The 21,483-nt window shown below is 40.5% G+C and overlaps 5 protein-coding genes across 6 annotated transcripts in view; 2 read left to right on the top strand and 3 right to left on the bottom strand.

Moving 5' to 3' along the window:
- Positions 1 to 2,177, top strand: part of comtd1 (catechol-O-methyltransferase domain containing 1) — a 49,081-nt gene extending 46,904 nt beyond the window's left edge. For both annotated transcript variants that reach the window (XM_080482288.1, XM_080482287.1), the window contains exons 6-8: positions 290 to 344; positions 415 to 548; positions 662 to 2,177. In XM_080482288.1, the coding sequence (XP_080338414.1) occupies positions 290 to 344; positions 415 to 548; positions 662 to 814 (342 nt within the window). In that variant the 3' untranslated portion in view covers positions 815 to 2,177. The remainder of the gene's footprint in view (positions 1 to 289; positions 345 to 414; positions 549 to 661) is intronic.
- Positions 2,178 to 2,290: 113 nt separating this feature from the next.
- Positions 2,291 to 5,820, top strand: LOC308121180 (neurofilament medium polypeptide-like). The gene is made up of 3 exons (XM_080482286.1): positions 2,291 to 3,477; positions 3,551 to 3,675; positions 4,340 to 5,820. Exons 1-3 carry the CDS (start codon positions 2,314 to 2,316, stop codon positions 5,100 to 5,102), a joined length of 2,052 nt encoding a protein of 683 aa, XP_080338412.1. The 5' UTR covers positions 2,291 to 2,313; the 3' UTR covers positions 5,103 to 5,820.
- Positions 5,821 to 6,769: 949 nt separating this feature from the next.
- On the bottom strand, positions 6,770 to 12,590 carry vdac2 (voltage-dependent anion channel 2). Its single transcript, XM_080481877.1, has 9 exons — positions 12,426 to 12,590; positions 11,209 to 11,280; positions 11,033 to 11,082; positions 10,460 to 10,612; positions 10,282 to 10,334; positions 9,012 to 9,239; positions 8,339 to 8,489; positions 8,190 to 8,247; positions 6,770 to 7,734 (listed from the first exon to the last, which is right to left on the bottom strand). The coding sequence occupies exons 2-9, from the start codon at positions 11,273 to 11,275 to the stop codon at positions 7,643 to 7,645; spliced, it is 852 nt and encodes a 283-aa protein (XP_080338003.1). The 5' UTR covers positions 11,276 to 11,280; positions 12,426 to 12,590; the 3' UTR covers positions 6,770 to 7,642.
- A 618-nt stretch (positions 12,591 to 13,208) lies between these two features.
- Positions 13,209 to 17,203, bottom strand: LOC308120556 (uncharacterized protein). The gene is made up of 10 exons (XM_080481214.1): positions 17,083 to 17,203; positions 16,575 to 16,892; positions 16,155 to 16,451; positions 15,861 to 15,915; positions 15,681 to 15,775; positions 15,536 to 15,570; positions 15,021 to 15,077; positions 14,802 to 14,885; positions 14,481 to 14,555; positions 13,209 to 13,602 (listed from the first exon to the last, which is right to left on the bottom strand). The coding sequence occupies exons 1-10, from the start codon at positions 17,126 to 17,128 to the stop codon at positions 13,519 to 13,521; spliced, it is 1,146 nt and encodes a 381-aa protein (XP_080337340.1). The 5' UTR covers positions 17,129 to 17,203; the 3' UTR covers positions 13,209 to 13,518.
- A 763-nt stretch (positions 17,204 to 17,966) lies between these two features.
- On the bottom strand, positions 17,967 to 21,471 carry LOC308120557 (uncharacterized protein). Its single transcript, XM_080481215.1, has 9 exons — positions 21,370 to 21,471; positions 20,825 to 21,151; positions 20,362 to 20,700; positions 20,181 to 20,238; positions 19,960 to 20,048; positions 19,841 to 19,875; positions 18,481 to 18,546; positions 18,328 to 18,393; positions 17,967 to 18,211 (listed from the first exon to the last, which is right to left on the bottom strand). The coding sequence occupies exons 1-9, from the start codon at positions 21,407 to 21,409 to the stop codon at positions 18,161 to 18,163; spliced, it is 1,071 nt and encodes a 356-aa protein (XP_080337341.1). The 5' UTR covers positions 21,410 to 21,471; the 3' UTR covers positions 17,967 to 18,160.
- Positions 21,472 to 21,483: the final 12 nt, after the last annotated feature.

The following is a 21,483-nucleotide window of genomic DNA, read 5'->3' as shown; positions in this document are numbered from 1 at the left end:
GAGATGCCTTCTGAAATCTGGCCTCCTGCATGTTTAGTAAAGCTGATTGTTGTTTCTGTCAAGGGGAAATAGTGCCTCAGACAGCACGCTGTACATCCAGGTCCACAGAGTCCTGCACGCTGGACTGGAAAAAAAGTTGTCTGCTCAGGAAGCGGTGTCGCATTAAGATGCAAAGCGAGGATGCGAAATCAATGATGCTTTAGCTTTTCCCTAACAGTTTCTGGAAGAACATTTAAAGCCGAATAACTCCTACACGACTCCCAGCTGACATAACTTGTCTTTTTTACAGGCTGGAGTTGAAAGTAAAATCGATGTGAGGCAGAAATTAGCCTTGATAACACTGGGTAAGTACTTTAATAAATCTGTTGTGATTTTTTTTTTTTTGTATGCACATTTTCATTTATCTTTCATCAGATGAGCTGATTGCTGCCGGAGAAGCTGGAACATATGACTTTGTTTTCATTGATGCGGATAAATCCAACTATGACAACTACTATGAGAAGTCCTTAGAACTTATACGAAAGGGGGGCATTATTGCGATTGACAACGTGAGTATACCCAGGACAAATAAGCAAGATACATGATGTGGTAACGAGAGGCGTGCAGCACTTTTTATTTTCAGTGTGGACAGAATGAAACAGCTCTGTTGTTGCTTTAAAAGGTGCTGTGGGGCGGGGATGTTGTGAATCCTGCTCCTACTGACTTCACGTCTCAGGCTCTTGATGCTCTCAATAAGAAGCTGCACCAGGACCAGAGAATTGAACTGAGCATGCTCACTGTGGGAGACGGGTTGACCATCGCCATCAAACGCTAAAACTCTGGTTTTCAAACGTGCACATGTTATTTACATGCTGGTTTTGAAAGAGAATTAAATACGCAGAGTAATCGTGGCTGCTGCTGTTTTTTCACTTTCACAGCCTTTATGAAGATAGTCAAGCATCAAGACCTGTAAGTAGCACAGTGCTATATATCTCAATCAGCACATGAACATGAAAGACATTTGGTTTGTTTTCCTCGGGAAAACAACATTTTTAATTGATGTAATGAACATCTTTTTTATCTGCAGAGACATTTGTTTCTGTCACATGTTGGAGCATGTTAGATGTAAAATACTGCTGATCTAGTCAATAATTTCCAAAACTATTGAATGATGATTGTACTGAAGAATAAATGTCATTGACCAGAAGCACATTGGTGCAACCACTGGGAACATACATGAGCATTGAGGACTATACTCCGAAGTTTTTAATTCACATACCAGTAAAATTACCGTAATACTGATTTTAACAATATTTATATTGCAAGAAAAACACTCAGAGGTAAAATGTTAATTCAGTAACTCTATATATAGGTACAGACTGCCATGAGTGAGAGTGATGAGTCAGTATTACTTTAAAGTACAAGTATGTTCATACGACCTCTAATGAATTTCAGAGAGAAATGTGTTGCTCAGGATGTACCCTGCCTTGACCTAAAGTCAGCTGGGGTCAGCTCCAACACTCAATGAGTCTTAGTTGTAGGGATGGACAGATCTGTTGCTCACCCGCTTATTTTCATGATTCATTTGCAGCTTCTAAATGATAAAACAAAGTGGTAGTGATATTTATTGCTTGTGAGTTATTGGTCCATGGACTAGAAAGATAAGGAGAATGGAAAGTCATTATTTGTATCTTTCTTTTCACTGAAATGCTTTCAGAAATGTTAGTATTTCTTCTGCATCACACAAATATCATCATTCAGCCAGAGTAAGGGAAAACTTTCTTCAGTGACACGTCCTGTAGCATATGGTGTGGAGCCCCCACAGAACCCTGATCTCAACATCGTGGAGTCTGTCGGGGATTTCAGAAGCAGCTGACACATGTAATCCTCACATGAATTGTGAAAAGTTCTCCAGCTGCCCACCTGTAGGTACCCAAACAAAATGTGTGTGCATTTGCTCTGGAGGGTTGCATTAATGTTGAAAGGCGGTGAAGGCTAATTTGACTATCAGCTGGACTTGGTACAAAGCAAAATTATACATAGAAGCAATTATTTTAGACTTCTTTTTGAAGCATCTTAAAGAATGTTTCAGTGTCTAAAACAGTGTATCAGTGTGGATGGATGGATGGATGGATGGATGGATGGATGGATGGATGATATCTAAAACACAATTAAACATTTTTTGTCAATTGGTATTGAACACATTGTAGTTTTTGTACTTTATGCACCCTTTAAAACCCCACCACCACTACCACCCCACCACCCCACAAACGCCCTCAACTCCCCTCTGCTCCCTCCATCCCAGCCTCATCGCCATCCAGCCCCACAGGGAGGATGAGGGCAGATCTGGGACCCAGCCCCCAAATGACGCCCCCGCCTGTTTGCAGTTTGCACACGTCCCTGCTGCCTGTTCCAAACTGCGCTGTAAGCACTCATCAGCGATCAGCTGATGCTTCACCTTTTCAGCACCGCGGACAGCTCCGTTCAGCACCGCCAGCAGATGTGAACGGTTATAAAATCCCGCATGGAGCTTCCCCGCAGCGGGCATCCACTGCAGCCGCACCGAGCGCCGCGCGCATCGACGTCATGCACAGAATGAGCTCCACGGACGCGTATTTACGACAGAAACCGCGGCGTTCAGACAGAAATAGCAGCGATGCGGTGAGACAGGCGTCCATCGAGATGAATCCGAGCATCCGGCCGCCCGCGAAGGTGGACGGGAAAGAACTGATGCGCGGCTTAAACGATCGCCTCGCGGGATTCTTAGAGAAGGTGCACCAGCTGGAGCACCACAACCTCGTCCTGGAGAGAGAGATCAAGGAGATCAGGGGGAAAGCTAAACCAGCATCCTGTTTGGAGGAGGAGTATGGACCAGAGCTCAGGAGACTGAGGCAGCTGGTGCTGGACATCAACCAGCAGAAGCATCAGATTGAGGTCGAGCACGAGAATCTGGAGGAGGAAGTGTCCAACCTGAAGAGACAGTATGAAGAAGAGGCGCGCTGCAGAGCGCAAGCTGAGGGCAGCATCACCGTCTTGAAGAGGGACATCGGTGACGCATACAGGGCCAAACTAAAGCTGGACAAGAAGGCGCAGTCTCTCGTGGATGAGATACACTTCCTGAAGAGAAACCACGAGGCTGAGGTGTCGGAAATGTTCGACCAAATCCAGAACGCGGAGGTGACGGTGAGAGCGCAAGCTTTTGGCCACCCCGGCCTGACTGCGGCACTGCGAGACATCAGGGCACAGCTAGAAGAACAAACTCAGCCCGACGTCCAGCAGATGGGGGAAACTCTCCGATCTCAATTTGCGAGATTAACAGAGGCAGCCGAAACGAAGAGAGAGGCGCTGAAAGCGACCCAGCAGGAGATACAGGAGTACAGGAGGCGCCTGCAGGCCAAAAACGTGGAACTGGACTGTGCTAAAGGCACCAGAGAGGCACTGGAGAACCAACTCCATGATGTGGAGGATCGCCACCAGGAGGAAATCATTCACTATCAGGTGAGGCTTGCTCCACGTCCTCGGTGTTTACATGCAGGTATTGTTCAGTAACAAATACCTTTTTTCTCTCCAGACCACAATCAAAGAACTTGAAAATGAGCTCATAAGCAGCAAGTTTGACATGTCGGGCTACCTGAGGGAGTACCAGGACCTGCTGAACGTGAAGATGGCTTTGGATGTAGAGATATTATCATACAGGTACTTTTACTCACGTCACAGGAGAAAACGTTCAAAACAATTTTTTTTTTTTATATCACTTTATATTGAGATTGCTGTTGCTTGTGTGCATGCAGGACAATTCTGATCATAATAACATACAAGCCATGGTAGTTTTGCTTAGTTTTTACACTTCTAAATATGGTTATATCATATTAAAATTTTATTTATTTGTAGTTTTGAACACTGGTTGATGTGTTTAGTTTCTTAACGTTTCTGGTGAGGAGCTTAGAGAGGGTTACTAGTGATTTACTGCCCTTCACAAATGTATTCTATGATGCTGCATATATAAGAACTGAATTGAACTAATTGATACCACAGGCAAGACATAATTGGATTCCGATTTTCATTGTCGCCATCTTCAATATTACATGCTAGTTAAGATAAAGAAATTAAACAGAAATGACATTAAAGGCAAACACCTATATACTGTATACATATATATACCACTAAACTGGGTGAAAGAATATCACTGATAAGACCCAGAGGAAGTTACATCAGTTTACCTAAAGTCTTGTGGTTCTCACACCTTAATATAGTCAATTGGAGTTGATGTTGTGAGGTCTTGAGTGTTTTGGCCTCAAGAATTTGATACTTGGTATTATTATAACCATAAACATTGGTGTCTGTCATTGTAATCTTCCAGGAAACTTCTTTGTGGCGAGGAAGCTCGGCTCTCCAGGATGTCCGACACGCACATCTCTTTGCCCTACATTTACCACCAGTCCCCCATTTATGCCCTCCCATGCAACAACCGCCCGGGAGGCCCGCACAGACGAGCCGAGCCCCACTACAAATTTGTGGAGGAAATCATAACGGAAACCACGAGGGAAATTGAGATGTCAGAATTTGAGGAGACAGGATCAGAGGAGACGGATCTGGGAAAAGATGAGCAGGGGTGTACCAAAAGAGAGACGGGGGTCAGTGAGGAGGAGGATGATAAAGACATTGGAGAGGACGAAGCTAGCCAGATGTCTGACAGTCAACAGGATCAAGTAGCATCAGGTGGATATTTAGCGAATGGAGATAATGATAGGAGTCCCGCTGAGAATGATGTGGAAAAAAGTAAAGAAGAGTCAGAGGAGCTTGACAATGAAGGCGATAATGACGCAGATAAAAACACTCAAAGCAAAATTGGGAAAATTGAAACTCCTGATAGGAAAACAAATGAGCAACGTGAAGTAGCTGAAAGCAGAGAGGAGAAAACCGAAGCAGCACTGATAGATCTCTCTTCAAAGCCACTTGATTTCAATCCAGAGGTCCCAGTAGATGACGGACTTCAGAAGAAACCTGAGCGAGGGAAAGAAGAATGTGCTGGGGAAGATAATTTTATCCCAACCCAACCAAAAAAGGCTGAAGCTTCGGCCCAAGTGTCAGAATCTAAAGCATTGATTTCAGAAAAGATTTAGAACCCCTCCGATTTTTACAAAGAAAGACAAAAGGCTGTCACTCTGTAAAGAGAGAAAATGTCAGAAGAGGCTAAAAGAAACATCAAGAACACCAGAGAAAGTCAAACATTATTGCCAAGGAAATGAGTAAATCAGACACTGTAAAAGATTAAAATAAAGTCACAGTGGGAATTCAATATGTTAACCATGATAGCAATAAGAACAAACATACAGTCCTCGCTCTTAAATCTATTCAAAGTCTTCCAGAAGTGAGGGGTTCACAGCCGAAAAGCAGATATGTGACTAAGAGTGCTGCCAAAAAAAAGAAAACAATTTTGTCTGAAGGCGAACAAAGAAATGTCATTTTAAAAGAAAGTGCACGTATTTCAGGTTTTTATGGCGGTGGTATCTAAATTGTATGATGCTTCCACATTACATTTAAAGAGAGAGCAGTTGATAATAGCAACAACCAAAACATACATAGCTAAGTATTGATCATAACAATAGAGAATGATTCATTTAATCTAAAAGAGTAAATACAGTGCTTCCTTGAAATAGCAAATGAATTTGAAGACAACTGTGATTCCTACCGTCTGCAGCAGCTTCGCCTTTGACCTTTAATAAACATGTGACTCACCAAAACCCTGAATGTAAATGCAAAGCACATTTTGTCCCTTTTGTTAATGCTTTGGTATGTTTCTGACGAATAAATGCAACGTCACAATATCTTGCAAACATGGCAAATGTTTGGCATGTTTTATTTATTATGCTTGTGTTGCCACATTTCCTGATTTATTATAGTGCGGGTCAATGTTTATTTTAAAAACATAGGTTAAGAAGAAATCCTACACTGCCTCATCTGAACTTTGTTCCTTCCTTTCCTGTTAAACAGTGCAATTTGTATCATATTGGTTGATTGTAAAATAGAACCTCAAATAATCAGTGGAATTAGACAAAACAACAGTCCGGTTACCTTGAAGGCGGTTTTGAGTTCTGTATTCCTACCAAGTTTAGTCAGTAAACGCTTGCATTGATTCGCTCAAAGACACAGCGACAGATAAAGTTATAACAATGGCCAAAAGCCTTAGACCACCGCGGTGTGGTATATGTGATAAACATAGAATGTATCACAGCCATCGGACCCCACGGTCTGCTGCAACTACCAACCAAAGTCTGAAAACCAAAGGACAGACTGTCACTTAGATTTATACATTTGCCATTTGAACAAAACATGGTGTTCCACTTCTTCACCGATGGTCTGAAATTAAATCCATTTATTTCCAAGTGTTTTTGAGTGAACGACCACGGCGTCAAATGGGGCATTAAGGAAAGCTTCGAAAAATGTGAAAGCTGGTTTGAGATAAACCTGCAGAACTTGTAGTTCAGATGTGCACATTAAAAAAAAAAAGACTGAAGACCCACCGACAGCAATGCTTCCACTGAGAAGCACATGGAGAGAGACTTCTTTACCATCATGCCCCTTCATCCACCAGAAACTAAACATATGGATGAAAAAGTGTAAAAACCGTTGTCTTTAAACCAACTTTTTGGAATTGACTACTCGTTACATTATGCATTGATTAGCTGTGTGCTTTTATAAAATCAGCAGACATGATTAAATCCAGCCTCACACAGGGTTTGGTAATGGCACTTTTCAATACAGAAGAAAAAAATAAAAAATACATTCAGGGAGTTGAAAGACTTTATTGAAAACTTTAACATACACATAAGGACCTCCAAGCTTTCCTCTGGGCGAGGTGACTTACCCAGGACAGGGAAGCTCTTTTCAGAGAGGAAGCACAACATTTGAGTTACACTCTCCCACAAAATGATCGTTTGGCATTACTGTGAACATTAATATGTGCCCCTCCCCACCCAGTTGTTAGAGTAAATGAAAACGAATTCTGCTCCGTCGGCCTCGTGCACAGGTTTCTCAAGTCAATCTCACACAGCCAACATGATGCCACCAAAAAACTACCCAGTTTAAAGGAAGGTCACATGTGCAGCTTCACCCAAACATCACGAAACCCAGACGGCTGAAGCTAACAAGAGTGAGTTATAAAATTCTCCTTGTGCTCATGAACAGGAAGAATGCAGCAGATTTAAATATTAACAGGGGGAAAAAAAGGTCTAGTGTATTTAATCAAAGAAAACTGTTTGATGACAAAGGAACATCAGATGGATGACGACTGAGTGTATGACGACCTCACCACACAAAACCGCCAAATAATGACGTCACAAAAGAAGAGAAACGGAGTGTCTGGGATTACCATGATTAAGCCACAGATTTGATGTCGGATGAAGGGATTGTATTGATCAGATTAATATGGCAGTGATTCATAAATAATATGCTATTGAACCGATGCAATTACAAAGTGAAAAGCAACAAATGGTAAAATATAAATGTGACAAAGCACCAACATGGAGTGGTACTCAAGAGTTTGTTGCATTAGCCTTTGAACCAATCTCTTCATGATTATCCCCTTGCTGGTTTGAGTTGGACACACATTTAAGGCCTGATTCTTCTGATATTCCCAAGTCCCTTTCAGTTTGAGGAGAGTTTAGGCTTCCAATTCCAGACCCAGACCCAGCTTGTGGCCTCCTGCGTTGATGTTCTTGCCGTCAACCAGGCCAGACAGGGTAAGTTTCACACCTGGAGGGGAACAACCAACATTAGCATCACATGGGTCATTAAAAAAAATAAACAGCGTCCAAGATTGGCAAGAATCGGGCCTGTTGCTATATTATAAATAACCTACACATCATGCATTTGTTGAACCCAGTTTCAAAACGCAAGTGCAACATGCAAGGACTCCAAAGTACAATCTTCAAAAAACAAACGGCCATTGTAAAATGGTCCAGGGAGCTGTTGGTTTACCTCAAACCCTTTTAGAAACAATATAACCACAGAATGAGAGAAATTTAAAGCAGTTGCCTTCTCTCTCTCTCTCTTAAAACCCTCCCCCCCAAAAAACGTGAGAAATGAAACTGTTTTTGAGCCAGTCTAAGAAGAATGTGTGTCACCGTCAGGAACAGACGGTAAACTCCAACATAATCAAAACGTGTTTGCACAACAACAGTTGATGATCCTGTCAGACACAAACTTACCTGGTCTAAGAGTTTGGGTGTATCCAACACCGACAAGGCTGTTGTTGTTCACTTTAGCCTGGAATAGACACACAAAGTCAGAGGATTTCATTCTTCATGTCGGGCTTTGTTCTTACGTTTCATTTAACCTCCTCTTCTTTTTTACTTACACTTATAGAGGCATCTTTGTCCAGCTGGTATTTGGCTGCAATACCAAAGCGTGTGCTGTTGTTTCCAGCGGTCCATGCCAGATTGACGGCCGTCTCCAGCTTGTCACTCACCTTCTGGTAGATTGAGCCACCGAACTCTGCGCCGTCATTGCTGGAAGAAAAACAAGACCGGAAATGCTAAACATTTTCAAATGGAATCATCTCAGACACCATTAGAAAGAACGCCAAACATATCATCCATAAGAGGCATCAAAGCCCACGTATTTAGAACGATTAAGGAACTCTCTTGCTACTTCTATATATTTAATGATTTGTGATCTAGTATATCTGACACACAGATCACAGGAGACTCAGATTTAGGAGAGAAAGCCAGTTGGTTGGCTGCTGCTAGTCACTGTTATTCTATCACTAAAACGTATTGCAAGTCTTTTGTTTGTGTCAAGCTTGTCAAGATAAACACAGGTGACACCAGCTCTTTTTACTTAAGAGAGCAAAAAAATATTTCAACAAATTTCTTTATGCAAGGTGAATATTTCCAACACAAACACTGTGTGGAAAAACAAATGCATCTTGTTACTTTCTGATAAAATAAACAACCAAGTGTTCATGGGTTCTTTAGAAATACAAACTTGTAATAAAACTCCAAACATTGAGAGTGATGGACTCTACTTACACATTGGTATGTAGCTGGAAGTCTCCCGTCTTGTAGCCAATGGCGAAGTTGTTCTGGGTCATTTTAGATTTGGCAGTGTCAAAGCTCATCTGGTAGCCAGCGAGCCATCCCTCGTAGCCGACGACGGCAGCGCCGTGGATAGTGGGACCGGCAAAGTCGAAGTCAACGTCACAGCCCACATTGACAAACTCGCGCTTGTAGGCAGTCTTGACTTTGCCGCTCTTCTTGCTGATGATGGAACATTAGAGGTGAATTTCCAACTGAATTAAAAAGGCGGCTGGACATCAAATCAGCACTAAATTCACACACTTAACATAAACCTACACACTTTTACCTTGTTATTTCTACTTGATAAAATTGTGATACAAACTACATCACCTTTTTGCAGTTCTGTGACAAAAACTTCAACCAGAAATATTAAAACAACACTGAGCTCCCAATTTGAGCAGTGCTGCCATAGATTTATGAGACCACAGTTAATTCTGTTCCTGGAATCTGTACATGAGGACAATTTGAGATGCAAATTAAAAAATAAATACTTTTCTCTCGTGGCAAGGAGGTCATTGATTGTATTTGACTTTGGCTTTGATGGAGGATCATCTTAAACTGTTAAGAGGTTTGAAACTGTCAGTGATTGTTCGTCTTTTTGTGGTGGACTGATGATCTTCCCTTCACCGCGAGTTAACTGTGATGGGCTTTGGCACCCTGTGACCCTGAACTGGATAAACTATAGCAGACTCCAAATAAAACTTGCCAGAAACAGCAAAACATCTTTTTTCCCCTTTAAAAATAAACATTTAGCTGAGTTTTGGTGTTTACTTTCTCATCTGGACATGATAATGTAGCCTCGAGTACTCCGTCCCTGTGTACCGACACGAACTGTGCCCTTGCGAGCCTCCTGACACTTAATATGAAAGAGGATACACGTCATGTGATTTCCAACTCAGTGCAAAAGATAAAATAACTAAATACATTTCAGATAGTTTCCCAACATCTGGACTTCTACAGCTGAGATTTTTATATCTTCCAGAAAAATGTGATATAGAAACGGTGCTAAACCTGACAGCCAATCAGAGCAATGCATTACAACTGACTCCTCCTATACTGGGACGGGGGTCACATTGCCAGCAGTGACACTTGTCAGAACCATGTGTAGCAAAGATCAGGTTGAGGTAATTACTCGGAAGAGAAGCAACGAGCAGTACAGACAACATTCATACAGCTTCAAGGAAAAACCTGAAAGCATGACTGAATTTGATTGTGATCTTACCCAGTGTTCGGTGAGAAGGTTGTGTCAAAGGTCACCTTCAGTCCCTTAGCAATCTGCAGGGTACAGAAAAACATTTAAGAAATTGATTCTATCCTGTTGTGCGTATTGTCAAAGAAACAAGTTTTGCAACATGTGCGTTTTAGAAAAAGGAGCTAAAACATCAGAACATATTTCTCACCTGATCTTCAATGGTGATTTCAGTTCCCAAGGTGTTGTCGGTGTTCCACTTCTCGGTGAAGGTCAGACCGTACTCCGACCTCTTGTATTTAGTTTCCAAGCTGCCTGCAACTTTGCTGGTATCAGTGTTGGAGGAACCAGCTGTTTTGAATTCCTATTGGACACAGTTTAAGAGAAATTGTAATCACAATGACAAGTTACCTTGAGTTCAATTACTAAACCTAATAAACCTCCAATCATTTCTTAGCTTCTCCAACCTCTTGGTGACTTCTGCCTACAACAATCACATAGACCCTGATATGATATAAACAAGCAAAACTTCACATCTGGAGTCAAGCATGTTGCCATTGCCCCAAAAAGTCCTAAAAAACTCAACTTATGACGATGGATCGTTGTGAGCAATAAAACATTTTCTGTCAACAAATAGTAAAGGTTTGCTGCACTATGCTCTTCAAAGCTAAGCCATATCAAATCACTAAGATGAAAAAAAGATGATATTAAGTCAATGGGTTCTATCTTTACATCAAGTTGTCGTCTTTCAAGACTACAAACGAAACAAATTAGGTTATCTTACCACTCCACTGGCAGATTTTGTCTTCACATCGAGCTTCACCAGGCCAAATCCTAAAAGAAAGAGTTGCTTGAATCAAAACCACTTTGAAGAAGATCGACAGTACCAACAAGACCATGTGGGAGTAGCATGGGTTATATCATCCTACTGCTGGTTAGTCAAACTTTCAGAAACCTTACCATAGCCTTTGTTGAAGATGTCCTTGGCAGACTTTCCCAGGTCAGCATATGTTGGAGGCACAGCCATTGTATCTGTGAAAGACAAGCGAAAAAGTGCATTTAATTTCATGAGTTAAAAAACTGGTTTAAGTTGGTTAAGTGTCTTGGTGTGATGTAAAAGACAAGAATTTTTATAAATATATTCCCTCTGCCATGTGTTATTAAGTCTTTAACTTGTAGTCCAAATAGTACTAAAATTATATAGTACAGTTGTTTCCAAAAGCAACCTACATAAAGACACGCTGATCAACACCTATAGTTCTCTTTCACAAGAAGCACCATTAAAAGGCACATTTTATGGCTAAAAGAATCCAAGCTTTCATTTACAGTAGTATGTAGTTTGTTTTGTAGTTGCTGATGAACCAAAAGTATTGCTTTATTATAAGTTCTGTGGGGCATCTCATTGCGGAGGGCAACGCAGCCCTCATGCAGACGTCAGCCCGTGGTCATAACGCGATGCAAGACCTGAAAGTGAAGTTACAATTATATTACACTCTTAAGCGTCGAAAAACGACAACAGAAAACTTCTTCTAAATTCTATATCCCTATAACCCAGTTTTGAACAGCCAGGCCCTGAACATTTAAACAAAATTTGACATTGTGTTGGTTACTAGTTAATTTTCACCCAACTTATGTGAAGTTCAGTGCCCAGCTGTGATCGTCTGTTTTATAACTCGTCATCAATTTCAGGTAGATTCAGGTAGTGTCAGTGTCTTGACAGACAAGGTTAGGTCGACTGGGAGGGGGGGGGGCGGAGCCATTTTGCCGCACTGGATCGTTTGGTTTGGGTCTACGTGGACCATTCCTCTGCGGGAGTTGGCACGCGAAGCTGGGCGTGACAAGGTGCAAGATAGTGCCAATCAGCAGGGCGTGATAATTAAAACTGTTGTGTCGAGCCCACACAGGCCACAGCGTGGAAGCTCAAACATCAGTAGCTTTATAGATTTCTTCGTAAAGTACCTTTAAAGAATATGCATTGTTGTTTTACGAGTATAAAAAGCGTCTGACAGCGTGAACCGGCCCCGGTTTTACTTGACATGTGCCTGGGGTAGCACGCTAACTACTGCTAGCAGTGCTAACTGTGCTAGCCTGAAGAAGTACCGGTTTGTGTGTAAAGCTCATTGTAACACCGATTCTCCTGTGGCAGAGTGTATAAACAGTGTCAATGAGTGTCTTACCTTGTGAAGCGGCGGCTAACGGTCTGTTAAAGTGACTTTATAAGAGGTCTTCCTCACACCACACAGAGTCACCGGTTGGAGGGCGAGCTGAAGGAGACTGCACCGCAAGCTAACTCCCTACTGTCACAGCCCGCGCGAGGACCCCGGCTGGCCGCTTCCGTGCCTGATCAGAAATAGCGTCACTGCCTCCCATCGCAACCGTGATGTAACGAGGATGTAACCATGGTTACAGGCGTGAGCGGCGCGCTATTTTTTTAATTTGTGCCCCATTGATAAAAAAAAAATCGGAATCAATGAAAATTACAATTTTTTATTTAATTATTTACTGAAAATGTAATCATGATTCCCGGAAAAAGACCGTGAAAGAAAAACTAACACAGAGCAACACTTTCTCAAAGATATCTTGTTAAAAAGGCTTTTTTATTTATTTTTTTAATGAAAAGCTGATTCTTATTTAGCAAAACTGAAGTCAACTTATATTCCAGCCCTCAATAGTAGTGTAATTTTTCATGTGACCTTTTGGGAAACCTAGCTGCCCCTGGCAACTATAGTGCAATATAGGACTTGATTCCTTTGCCTGACAACTCACGCAATTGTTGAGCATTAAAACATAAACAAAATGTTTTGTGTGTGTGTGTGTGTGTGTGTGTGTGTGTGTGTGTGTGTGTGTGTGTGTGTGTGTGTGTGTGTGTGTGTGTGTGTGTGTGTGTGTGTCATTGTCAGCTAAAACGTGAAAAATGAACAGTCAATTTTCTTGTTAAACACAAATAAAACAGCAAAACTAAAAATGTTTCAGTTATTTATTAGGTGAATTACAATGAAACAATACCAACAGCTGTGAAATTTGCAAATTGATGATTCTTACACTTATACACATGCATTTCAGAGTGGGCTCATATGGTGCTTTAGTGATTATATTCTGTTATGTTTGCAGGTTGTGCCTGTGCATGTGTTGGGTTATTATACTCCAGTTTCCTCCCATAGGCCTGTGAGGTCATTGGTGGCCTCACATTGCCCTGATGTGTGAACGTGAGTGTGTTTATGTGTTTGTCCTGTGATAGACTGATGACTTGTCCAGGGTGTACTCTTCCTTTCACTCAGGAGGTCTTGACACATGAATGACTTCAGAGTGCTCTGCCACAGTGCTATATATAATGTCTTCAACTCCCTTTCCAGTCTGTTGGCAAAAAAAAACACATTCATAGCAAAAGAATCATAAATCAGAGACTTGTCAAACCAAGCTGCCTCAATACAAAGTTTTTAGAGGATGCATCTATAGTCATTGTGATCATTTGAGTTTTAAAGCTGCATTCAGTTTTATTTTATTTACTGATTATTTAAGGAGGAAAAACCACTCATGTAATACCCAAGCAACAGTACAATGTACTCCACTGAAACCTTTCTTAAAGTGTTAGTTACTTTTTAACCTTTGGATCTGGTTCATTTAAATCATATTTTAGAGGAACGATAGAGTGTGTAAACTCTTACACTTATATACATGCATTTCAGAGTGGGCTCATATGGTGCTTTAGTGATCATATTCTGTTATGTTTGCAGGTTGTGCCTTTGCATCATTGTAGATACAAAGCTAGGAATTTCTCAATTTGGCAAAAAAAAAAAAAGGCAAACAAAAGGTAAAAAAAAAAAGTATATATTTTTTGTATTATATAATGACTTATTTTTTGAAAAATGTTACTGTGGATCACATTGTGTGAGCTGTGCTTGATTCTGAGTATTCACTTGCAAAAGTACCTAATGTCAGTGAGTGTTCTTCATTTCGTTCAAAGTTGTTCATTAACATTGTTTTTGCATTAAAGCAAGTCTCCGTGTGAAGCACCTTATCGTCCTGACTTGTGGTGGTGTATGGAGAATTCAAAGAACAGTCTGTAATGGCTGTTCCTCTTTTGGCCTCTAAGCTGTTGTTGGGATATTTCAGTTTGAATTACAACACAGATATTGGCATTTTCTGAGCTGTGCTGATAGTGTTGTTGAAAATGAAAGGCTTCAATGTGTGAGGAACAGTGTGGAGTTGGGCTTGGGTTTCTAAAAATGTACCTTTTTGGTGGGGTGTTGTTTCTCAGCAACTACAGATGCGTACACAACATTCTCGTTACTTCGAGCACGTGAGCTCTGGAACAAAAAAAAAACAAAAAAAACAAGAGACAGATGTATCACTAAAACAAAGTTTGATAACATTCTTTTCTTTCCCTCTCTGTTGGTTCCTAAATTTGAACACTTTCACAAATTATTCAAAATTAAACATATGTATGCAAAAATAAGCAAATAGATGAAATGAAAAACAACCTCGTTTGCTGCTGACGTCCATAGAAATTGGTCTAGAACGGTTGAGTGGAGAGAAGTGAGAAAGTGGCTTACTATTTTTGCTTTTGGTTTCTTTCCGGTCACCACAGAGCTGTACAACACATGGACAACATCTGCCTCCCGTTCATCATGTGATCTCTGAGGAAATTAGGACTAGACATTAGAAAATGTTCTCTTTTCTGATGTAACTGCTGCACTTAATAGATATATAACAGAGACAATTGAGGTATTATTGTGTTTTATCAACGGTCAATCTCTGTGTGTTTGGGTTACCTGGGACGGATTCTGCTTCATGTGCACAACACCGGAGTAAGTCACCTCATCTTCAGCCTATGTTTGATGAGCAAATCAAATGTAAGTGAGTTTAAGATCAGTGAAAGTGAACGTGCACTGCATTTGGTTGAGGTTTTCATGAATCATGGCTATCTTTGAAAGCAAGTTTGTCCAACCAATACAACCTCAAACAATGGTTCCGTGAGCAAATGATCTTCTTCATAACACAAAATGTTTCGCCACCTGGGGTGAGTGTTTGCTCTTCCGTTTGACATCACAGTGTGCTACTTCCTCTTCCACGTGTGGTGAATAATGAACCAGTTGTCATAAATACTTGCTACAAACCGTTTCACCAATACAAGGTGTTAAAATTTGGTGTTTAATAAAAAAGCATTTATTTTACAACACATAAAAGCACTTGGACTGAGAGATACTTCCTAGATCTTATACTTTAATTGATATTGTTTAAATATTACTTACTGTACAATGAAGGCAAATGAATCATTATAACAAACCTTTGTTGTGGCCGGTGCTTCTGCATTTGTCTGCTCTAGTAACAAGTAAACAAATGCGGAAGTTATTGCCTCATTGTGACGTTACACATTTCTTTTTCTCAAAATGATTAAGAAATATAATTTGGACCATTTCGTACAGACTTACTGCGTCTCAACAGAATCCAGATGATCAAGGTCACAATTACGATTGCTATCATCACACTCAGAGGAATGATGAGCTTCTGTAGGTCAAACGAAGTACTGCAACAAGTTGGATAAGTTATGAAAATGTTTTTAAATGGATTCAAGGAAAGTTTTTTTTAACTCATTGATTAAAATGTCATACCTGGCTTTTCCATTTTCGACTGAAGTAACCGATGGTTCTCCTGTGGTGGCTGCGGCTGTAGGACAATGCAGGACAATGATTCATTCCATTTTCACTGATTATGTATAGTTCTCTGATCTTTAATTTCTCCAAACATTACAGTAAAACCAAAAGCAGGAGCCTTAGACAATAAAAGCAATTACGTCCTTTAGAGAATCTATTGAATGTTTAATGGTTTTCTTTGACCTTTAAAAACAGGTACAGACAAGACGGTCCCAACTGCAGGTTGGAAACCACAGATATATTTTGACTTACTGGTTGATTTTTCATTTACGGTCAAATGCACTGGCATCTGATAGTCTCCCGTTTCACACAGATACCAGCCACTGCTCCCAGGCTTCAGTCCAACCATAGTCACAGTGGAACCTATACCGTTTGTCTTTCTAATGTTCACTCTTGTTCCATCGATGATGCCAGAAGGGTTTGCCACACAGGCCCCACTGAACCTGCAGCATTGAATGTTTCCAGGGGTTGTCTGATTAAACTCAATGGATACGTTTTCTCCTACGAATCCCGTAATCTCCTGATCATTCACACTGAGGATGGGTGTGCCTGGGCAGAAAAGGAGTGTTCAGACTTCATGTTCAAGTCACTGCAAAGATCACAGTCGGTATTCAGTTTCAGTCACAAACAGATTTGGTACATTTGGAAATGTGCAAAGAGAAGTTGTCTTACCTGTTGTGAATGACAGCTCAAAATACCGTTTAGCATCTGACCCATCATCAATCTCCACAGCACACCACAGGTGAGCGTATTCATTGTTCAACTCCCTCATGGTCACTGTGAAGATTCTTCGATCTTTGTCATCAGATATTGAAAACCTTGACTTCTGGGGCTCATTTGATTTAATCACATATGAGCAGGAAGACCAGTAATATCCTTCACACAAGTATTTCACATTGTTTTGGTATCGTGATTCATAGTGACAGGGGATTAAGAGAGATTGTCCAACCTTTACTGATACTTTTCTGACTGTAGTTACACTACAAGTTCCTACAACAACAAAAAAACAAAACATTTTATTAGATGGTATGTGACATACATATTATGTCTTCACATTTTAATACAGAATCACAGCAGGTCAGTAGAATTCAAATTTAATTATTCTATCTATGATTCGCAAATATTCCCACTATAATGCATGTGTACCTTAAATTTGTTTTAATGGAGGGAAGCCACTGACCTGTTAGTCCACTTAGAAGAAGAAAAATGTAAAAGTAAAATGCCATATCGAAGAGGGAGCTGAAAAAACTGAAAACGGCGCACTGAATGACTGAAGTACACTTCCTAATTTTCTTCAAGTTCCCTTTCTGTCTGCAGTTGTTACTCCACCTATATGTCCTGACAAATGTACAAAGATGCGCTAATTAGGTAATACTCGGTAAGTTCAAAGTTATGTAATTAAGAACAGAACAGAACTCCATTGTCTGTGTGGCTTATGAGAGTACTAAAGGACACTATATATGAATAAAGTACCATAAACGTCTTTAAACTGATAGATTACGGTTCGGAGTAAAAAAAGGCTAAATTTTAAGTAACTTGGGGGAAAAAACGACTTCCTTATTTCATTCAGCTTTGTGGCCACTGCTACAGAAATGATTGATGTGCTTTGCAAGGTCTATTTCCATCTCACCACAGCTGTAATGTTAGTTCAAAATACTGTATGTGCAAAGTATTTCCTGTAAAAGCACGACACATTGATAAATGATCTTTCTTTTCCTTCCTTTTCTTGTTTTTATATTAGCGAGCCTCGGCCCACACAGGAGCTGCAATTTTGGAAATGCTCTGACCCCCTCGGCTATCCATCAAAAGTTGGCCCTGTTTGTCAAACGTTCTGAAATCTTTGCACTCGCCCATTCCTCCTGCTTCTCACAAATCCAATTTGAGGACAAAATGTTCACTTGCTGCCTAATACTGTCCATCCCAGGCAGTAAAGGATGCCATGATCGAGATAATCTTATTTTTTTCAAGTCACTTCGTCATATTGTTTTGTCTGATCATTGTATGAATACATGGAGAGTGAGAAAACCAAGAGCAGCCCTTTGAGGAATCACACGAGAACATTTCAAGCACATTTCAGTGTGAATATTTTTTGTTGAGATAAACACAATAAAGACAAATACATGAATAAGAATGCAACCTTAAAGATCCTTTTTTTACATGAGCTTAGTTTTGTAGCTGAAGCACATTTTTATAGCACGAAGCATCACGGTGAAATCCGCACTGCTACTCTTGCCAGGTCCTCTTCTCTCATTTATGTCTCAATATTCTTTGGGTGTACTGTAAATCCCATCTGCACCTGTTGGCTCGATCTAAGAAGAGAAGACGCCCACAGAATGGCTCATGAAAAAAAGCTGTCAAATGTTCATACACAATCATCGCTACTGACAGAAAACCGACCTTTGTCCATGGAACTTGAATCACTTACCGCTGGGCGCACGTTATTCAGTGCAATGGTGCTGTATGTCACTGGTTCTGTGGGGAGGTGGCCCTGCTGGAGGTGAGATTTACATTGGGAACACATAAACAAATGAAAAACAAATGTATGCAAATGTCTCGACAGAAAAATGTTTGTATTCACCTTCTCCTGTGCAGGTGCATGTCGGCGGTGGACAATCGTAGCATAGTGTAGATCAGGATCAGCATTCTGTGAGTCCGAGAACAGATGAGATGTGACATTTCCGTTTAATGGCGAAATTCTATACAGTATCTGCTCTACGAAATACTGAAGAGTCAATAGCTGTATTCAAAAACTTGTACTTGATTACTTTCAAATCCACTCACTTATATATATCTGTGTCCGTATTCACAAAGCATCCTAAGGCTAAAAGTCGCTCTCAGTGACGTCACTCTTAAAAAAAAAAAAAAATCTTAGGATTCCTTGAAGTTAAGATTTCTCTTAGAATTTTCCCTGACTAAGATAAAAGTAATTCACAAAGCATCTTAAGCCTTAGGAGAGCTCCGAAGGTGGAAAACCGCTAAAAGGAGGGAGGAGGACCTTTAAGAAGACTAAGAGTTTCTTTAACAGACAAGATGGCGGAAAGACAAAGAGAAAGGAAAGGTGTTCTGCGTATGTTTAATAGGAATAATGTTTGTAATTGACCTCATCGGGGATGAGCTTACAGCAGGCACTGCTCTTCTGTCCAGTTGGGCTTTCTCATTCTGTTTTTTTTTTTTTTTGGTTGCTATCCATTCCATTTGTTGTTTTTCATCATTCTGCCAAATCAAATCTCTTTTTATCAGAGCTCCACCAACCACAGGAATTGGTGACCGCTGCGTCCGCGTCCACCAATGATATCAAATACATTAAGTGGTAAAAAAAATAAATAATCACCGGCATGGACGGAAAAGATAACAATGAGCAAATCAGTATAATAATCAGCGTGTGAACGAGGGAAGTTCACTCGTTGTTTAAGCTGGGTACAAATTATTTATATTTTGCCGAGGTTCATCATCATGACAAAAAATTATTTTCATGATTACACATTTTTAATACAGCCCAAGATATTTCATGGGTTCACTTTACTCTCCATTCATTACTCGGAGCACAGGGCACCTTTATTTCCTCTCTGTCTTCTCTTTTCTAACAACCAATCACAGCTTTCAGCAGACTGCACCATGAGTAGCAACGGGGTCAACCACACCGCTTCACATAAGATAAAAGCTTCTGTCAACTCCACAACTTGCTCCTAGAAACTTCCTGAATCACTTTCGTGAATACGGGCACTGGATATTAACTTCATATCACTGATCACTGTTTTGAGTTTAAGTTCATCGTCTATCTATCTATCTATCTATCTATCTATCTATCTATCTATCTATCCATCCATCCATCCATCCATCCATCCATCCATCCATCCATCCATCCATCCATCTACTCCCTAGTTTTTATTTACTAAACTTAATAATAGCAAATGAAATAACAAATGGCCATAATTTACCGCAGCGCAGTCACACACTCCAGGCTTGGTCCCATCTAAAACATGTGAATTTTAAGAGTTACTTTTGAAATAACGCACTTTTCCCCACTTTGCTTCTGCAGAACTGATAGCAGACTTACACCGGGCTCTCATCTTCCATCCAACTATGGCAGCGGCAACAGTCGCCAGCAGTGCGACGGCATTGTGGATGGCGATGACTGTCTTTGATCTACAAGATGAATAGATGAATGCAAACAGGGAGGTAATTTATTCACAAAGGCCTTTTTTTTTTTTCTTTTTGCAAGTCACTGTGACAGTCATATTTTTTATTTTTGGAACACTATGTTAGGAGTAAGTAGACCTATTTGGTTGAACTTGAACGCTCCCACCACACGGAGTATGAACGGTGGCGTTTGTTTCTGTGTACCAGTGAAAAGTAAGAAGTCCCATTAGTTCAGACTCTGGATGACGTCAAAGTTTTACAGACGATAGGACACCTCATATCACGAACACCGAATTACTGAGTCAGGTTCGTATCTCACCGGTTGTGTTCGGGGTCGGCGCTGTCGTCATTGCTGCTGCTGTGGTCGTTGAAGTGGATTGAAGTTGAACAGTTAAATGAAAGTACTTCTCAAAGCCTGCATTGACACAGGAATACCAGCCACTGCTATTCGTCCTGAGGCCGCTCATTTCCACACTAAAAGCTCCATAGTAGACCTTTTCTATTTTCACAGGCATTTGACCGAGCCATCCACTTTCTGTTACGCATGATTTGGTGCCCAGTCGGCACCACTTTGGTGTTCTTGGTTCCTTAACGTACCACATAGTAGTCACACTTCCTCCTTCAAATGCTGTAAATTCCTGTTGGTTCACATACACCCCTAAAAAAACAAAACCCCCGAAAAACAAAAAACAAACAATTTAAAAAAGTTTCAATCAAATAAGATACAATTTAGTTTGATAGTTTTTTGTTTTTTTTTCTCTCCAAACATTTAAATGTGTTACCTGTGTTCACAGACAGCTTAAATGGTGTGACATGAGCTTTCGTGTCGTTATTCACAACACCACACCAGAAATATGCGTCGCTACGTGTCACATCATTAATGGTTACAGTGAATATTCGTTGACTTGTGTCGTCAGCGATGGAAAACTTTTCTGACGGTGGTCCCGTTTGGCTTGTATCAAATACTGATTTGCAGCTCTTCCACCATCTTCCTTTGCACAAGAATTTAACATGGTCTTTGTAGACTTGGTCATATTGACACGGGACACTGATGGAGTCTCCAGGCATCACAGAAAATGTTGACACTTCAGCAGTTTCACTGTGAATTCCTGACAAAACAACAGTGTACATGTAGTGTAAACATGTATGTAATGTCAGTTATTGCCACTTACTGGTTTCGAAGTTATTATATAACATGTCGACTAAAAGTTTTTTTATCATAATAATAATTAACTTTTAAACAATCGCAATATTGATTACTCCTATTGTTGAGAATTAAAAGATAGTCATATTTTGCAGCACGAGGAAGAAGCCGTCGTTCACTTACCCAGAAGTAAAGCGAGGATCGCGTGAAAGAGAAAAGTCATGTTTGCATGAGAGCTGTTGATGAATGAAACCTTTCAGTCTGACAGGGATTACTCTTGTCCTCCTTTCAGAGAGG

The sequence above is a fragment of the Lipophrys pholis genome (assembly GCF_963383615.2).
Source record: "Lipophrys pholis genome assembly, chromosome: 15".
Lineage (NCBI taxonomy): Eukaryota > Metazoa > Chordata > Actinopteri > Blenniiformes > Blenniidae > Lipophrys > Lipophrys pholis.
The sequence above is the reverse complement of the archived record's forward strand: the minus strand, read 5'-3'. Positions and strand labels throughout refer to the sequence as shown.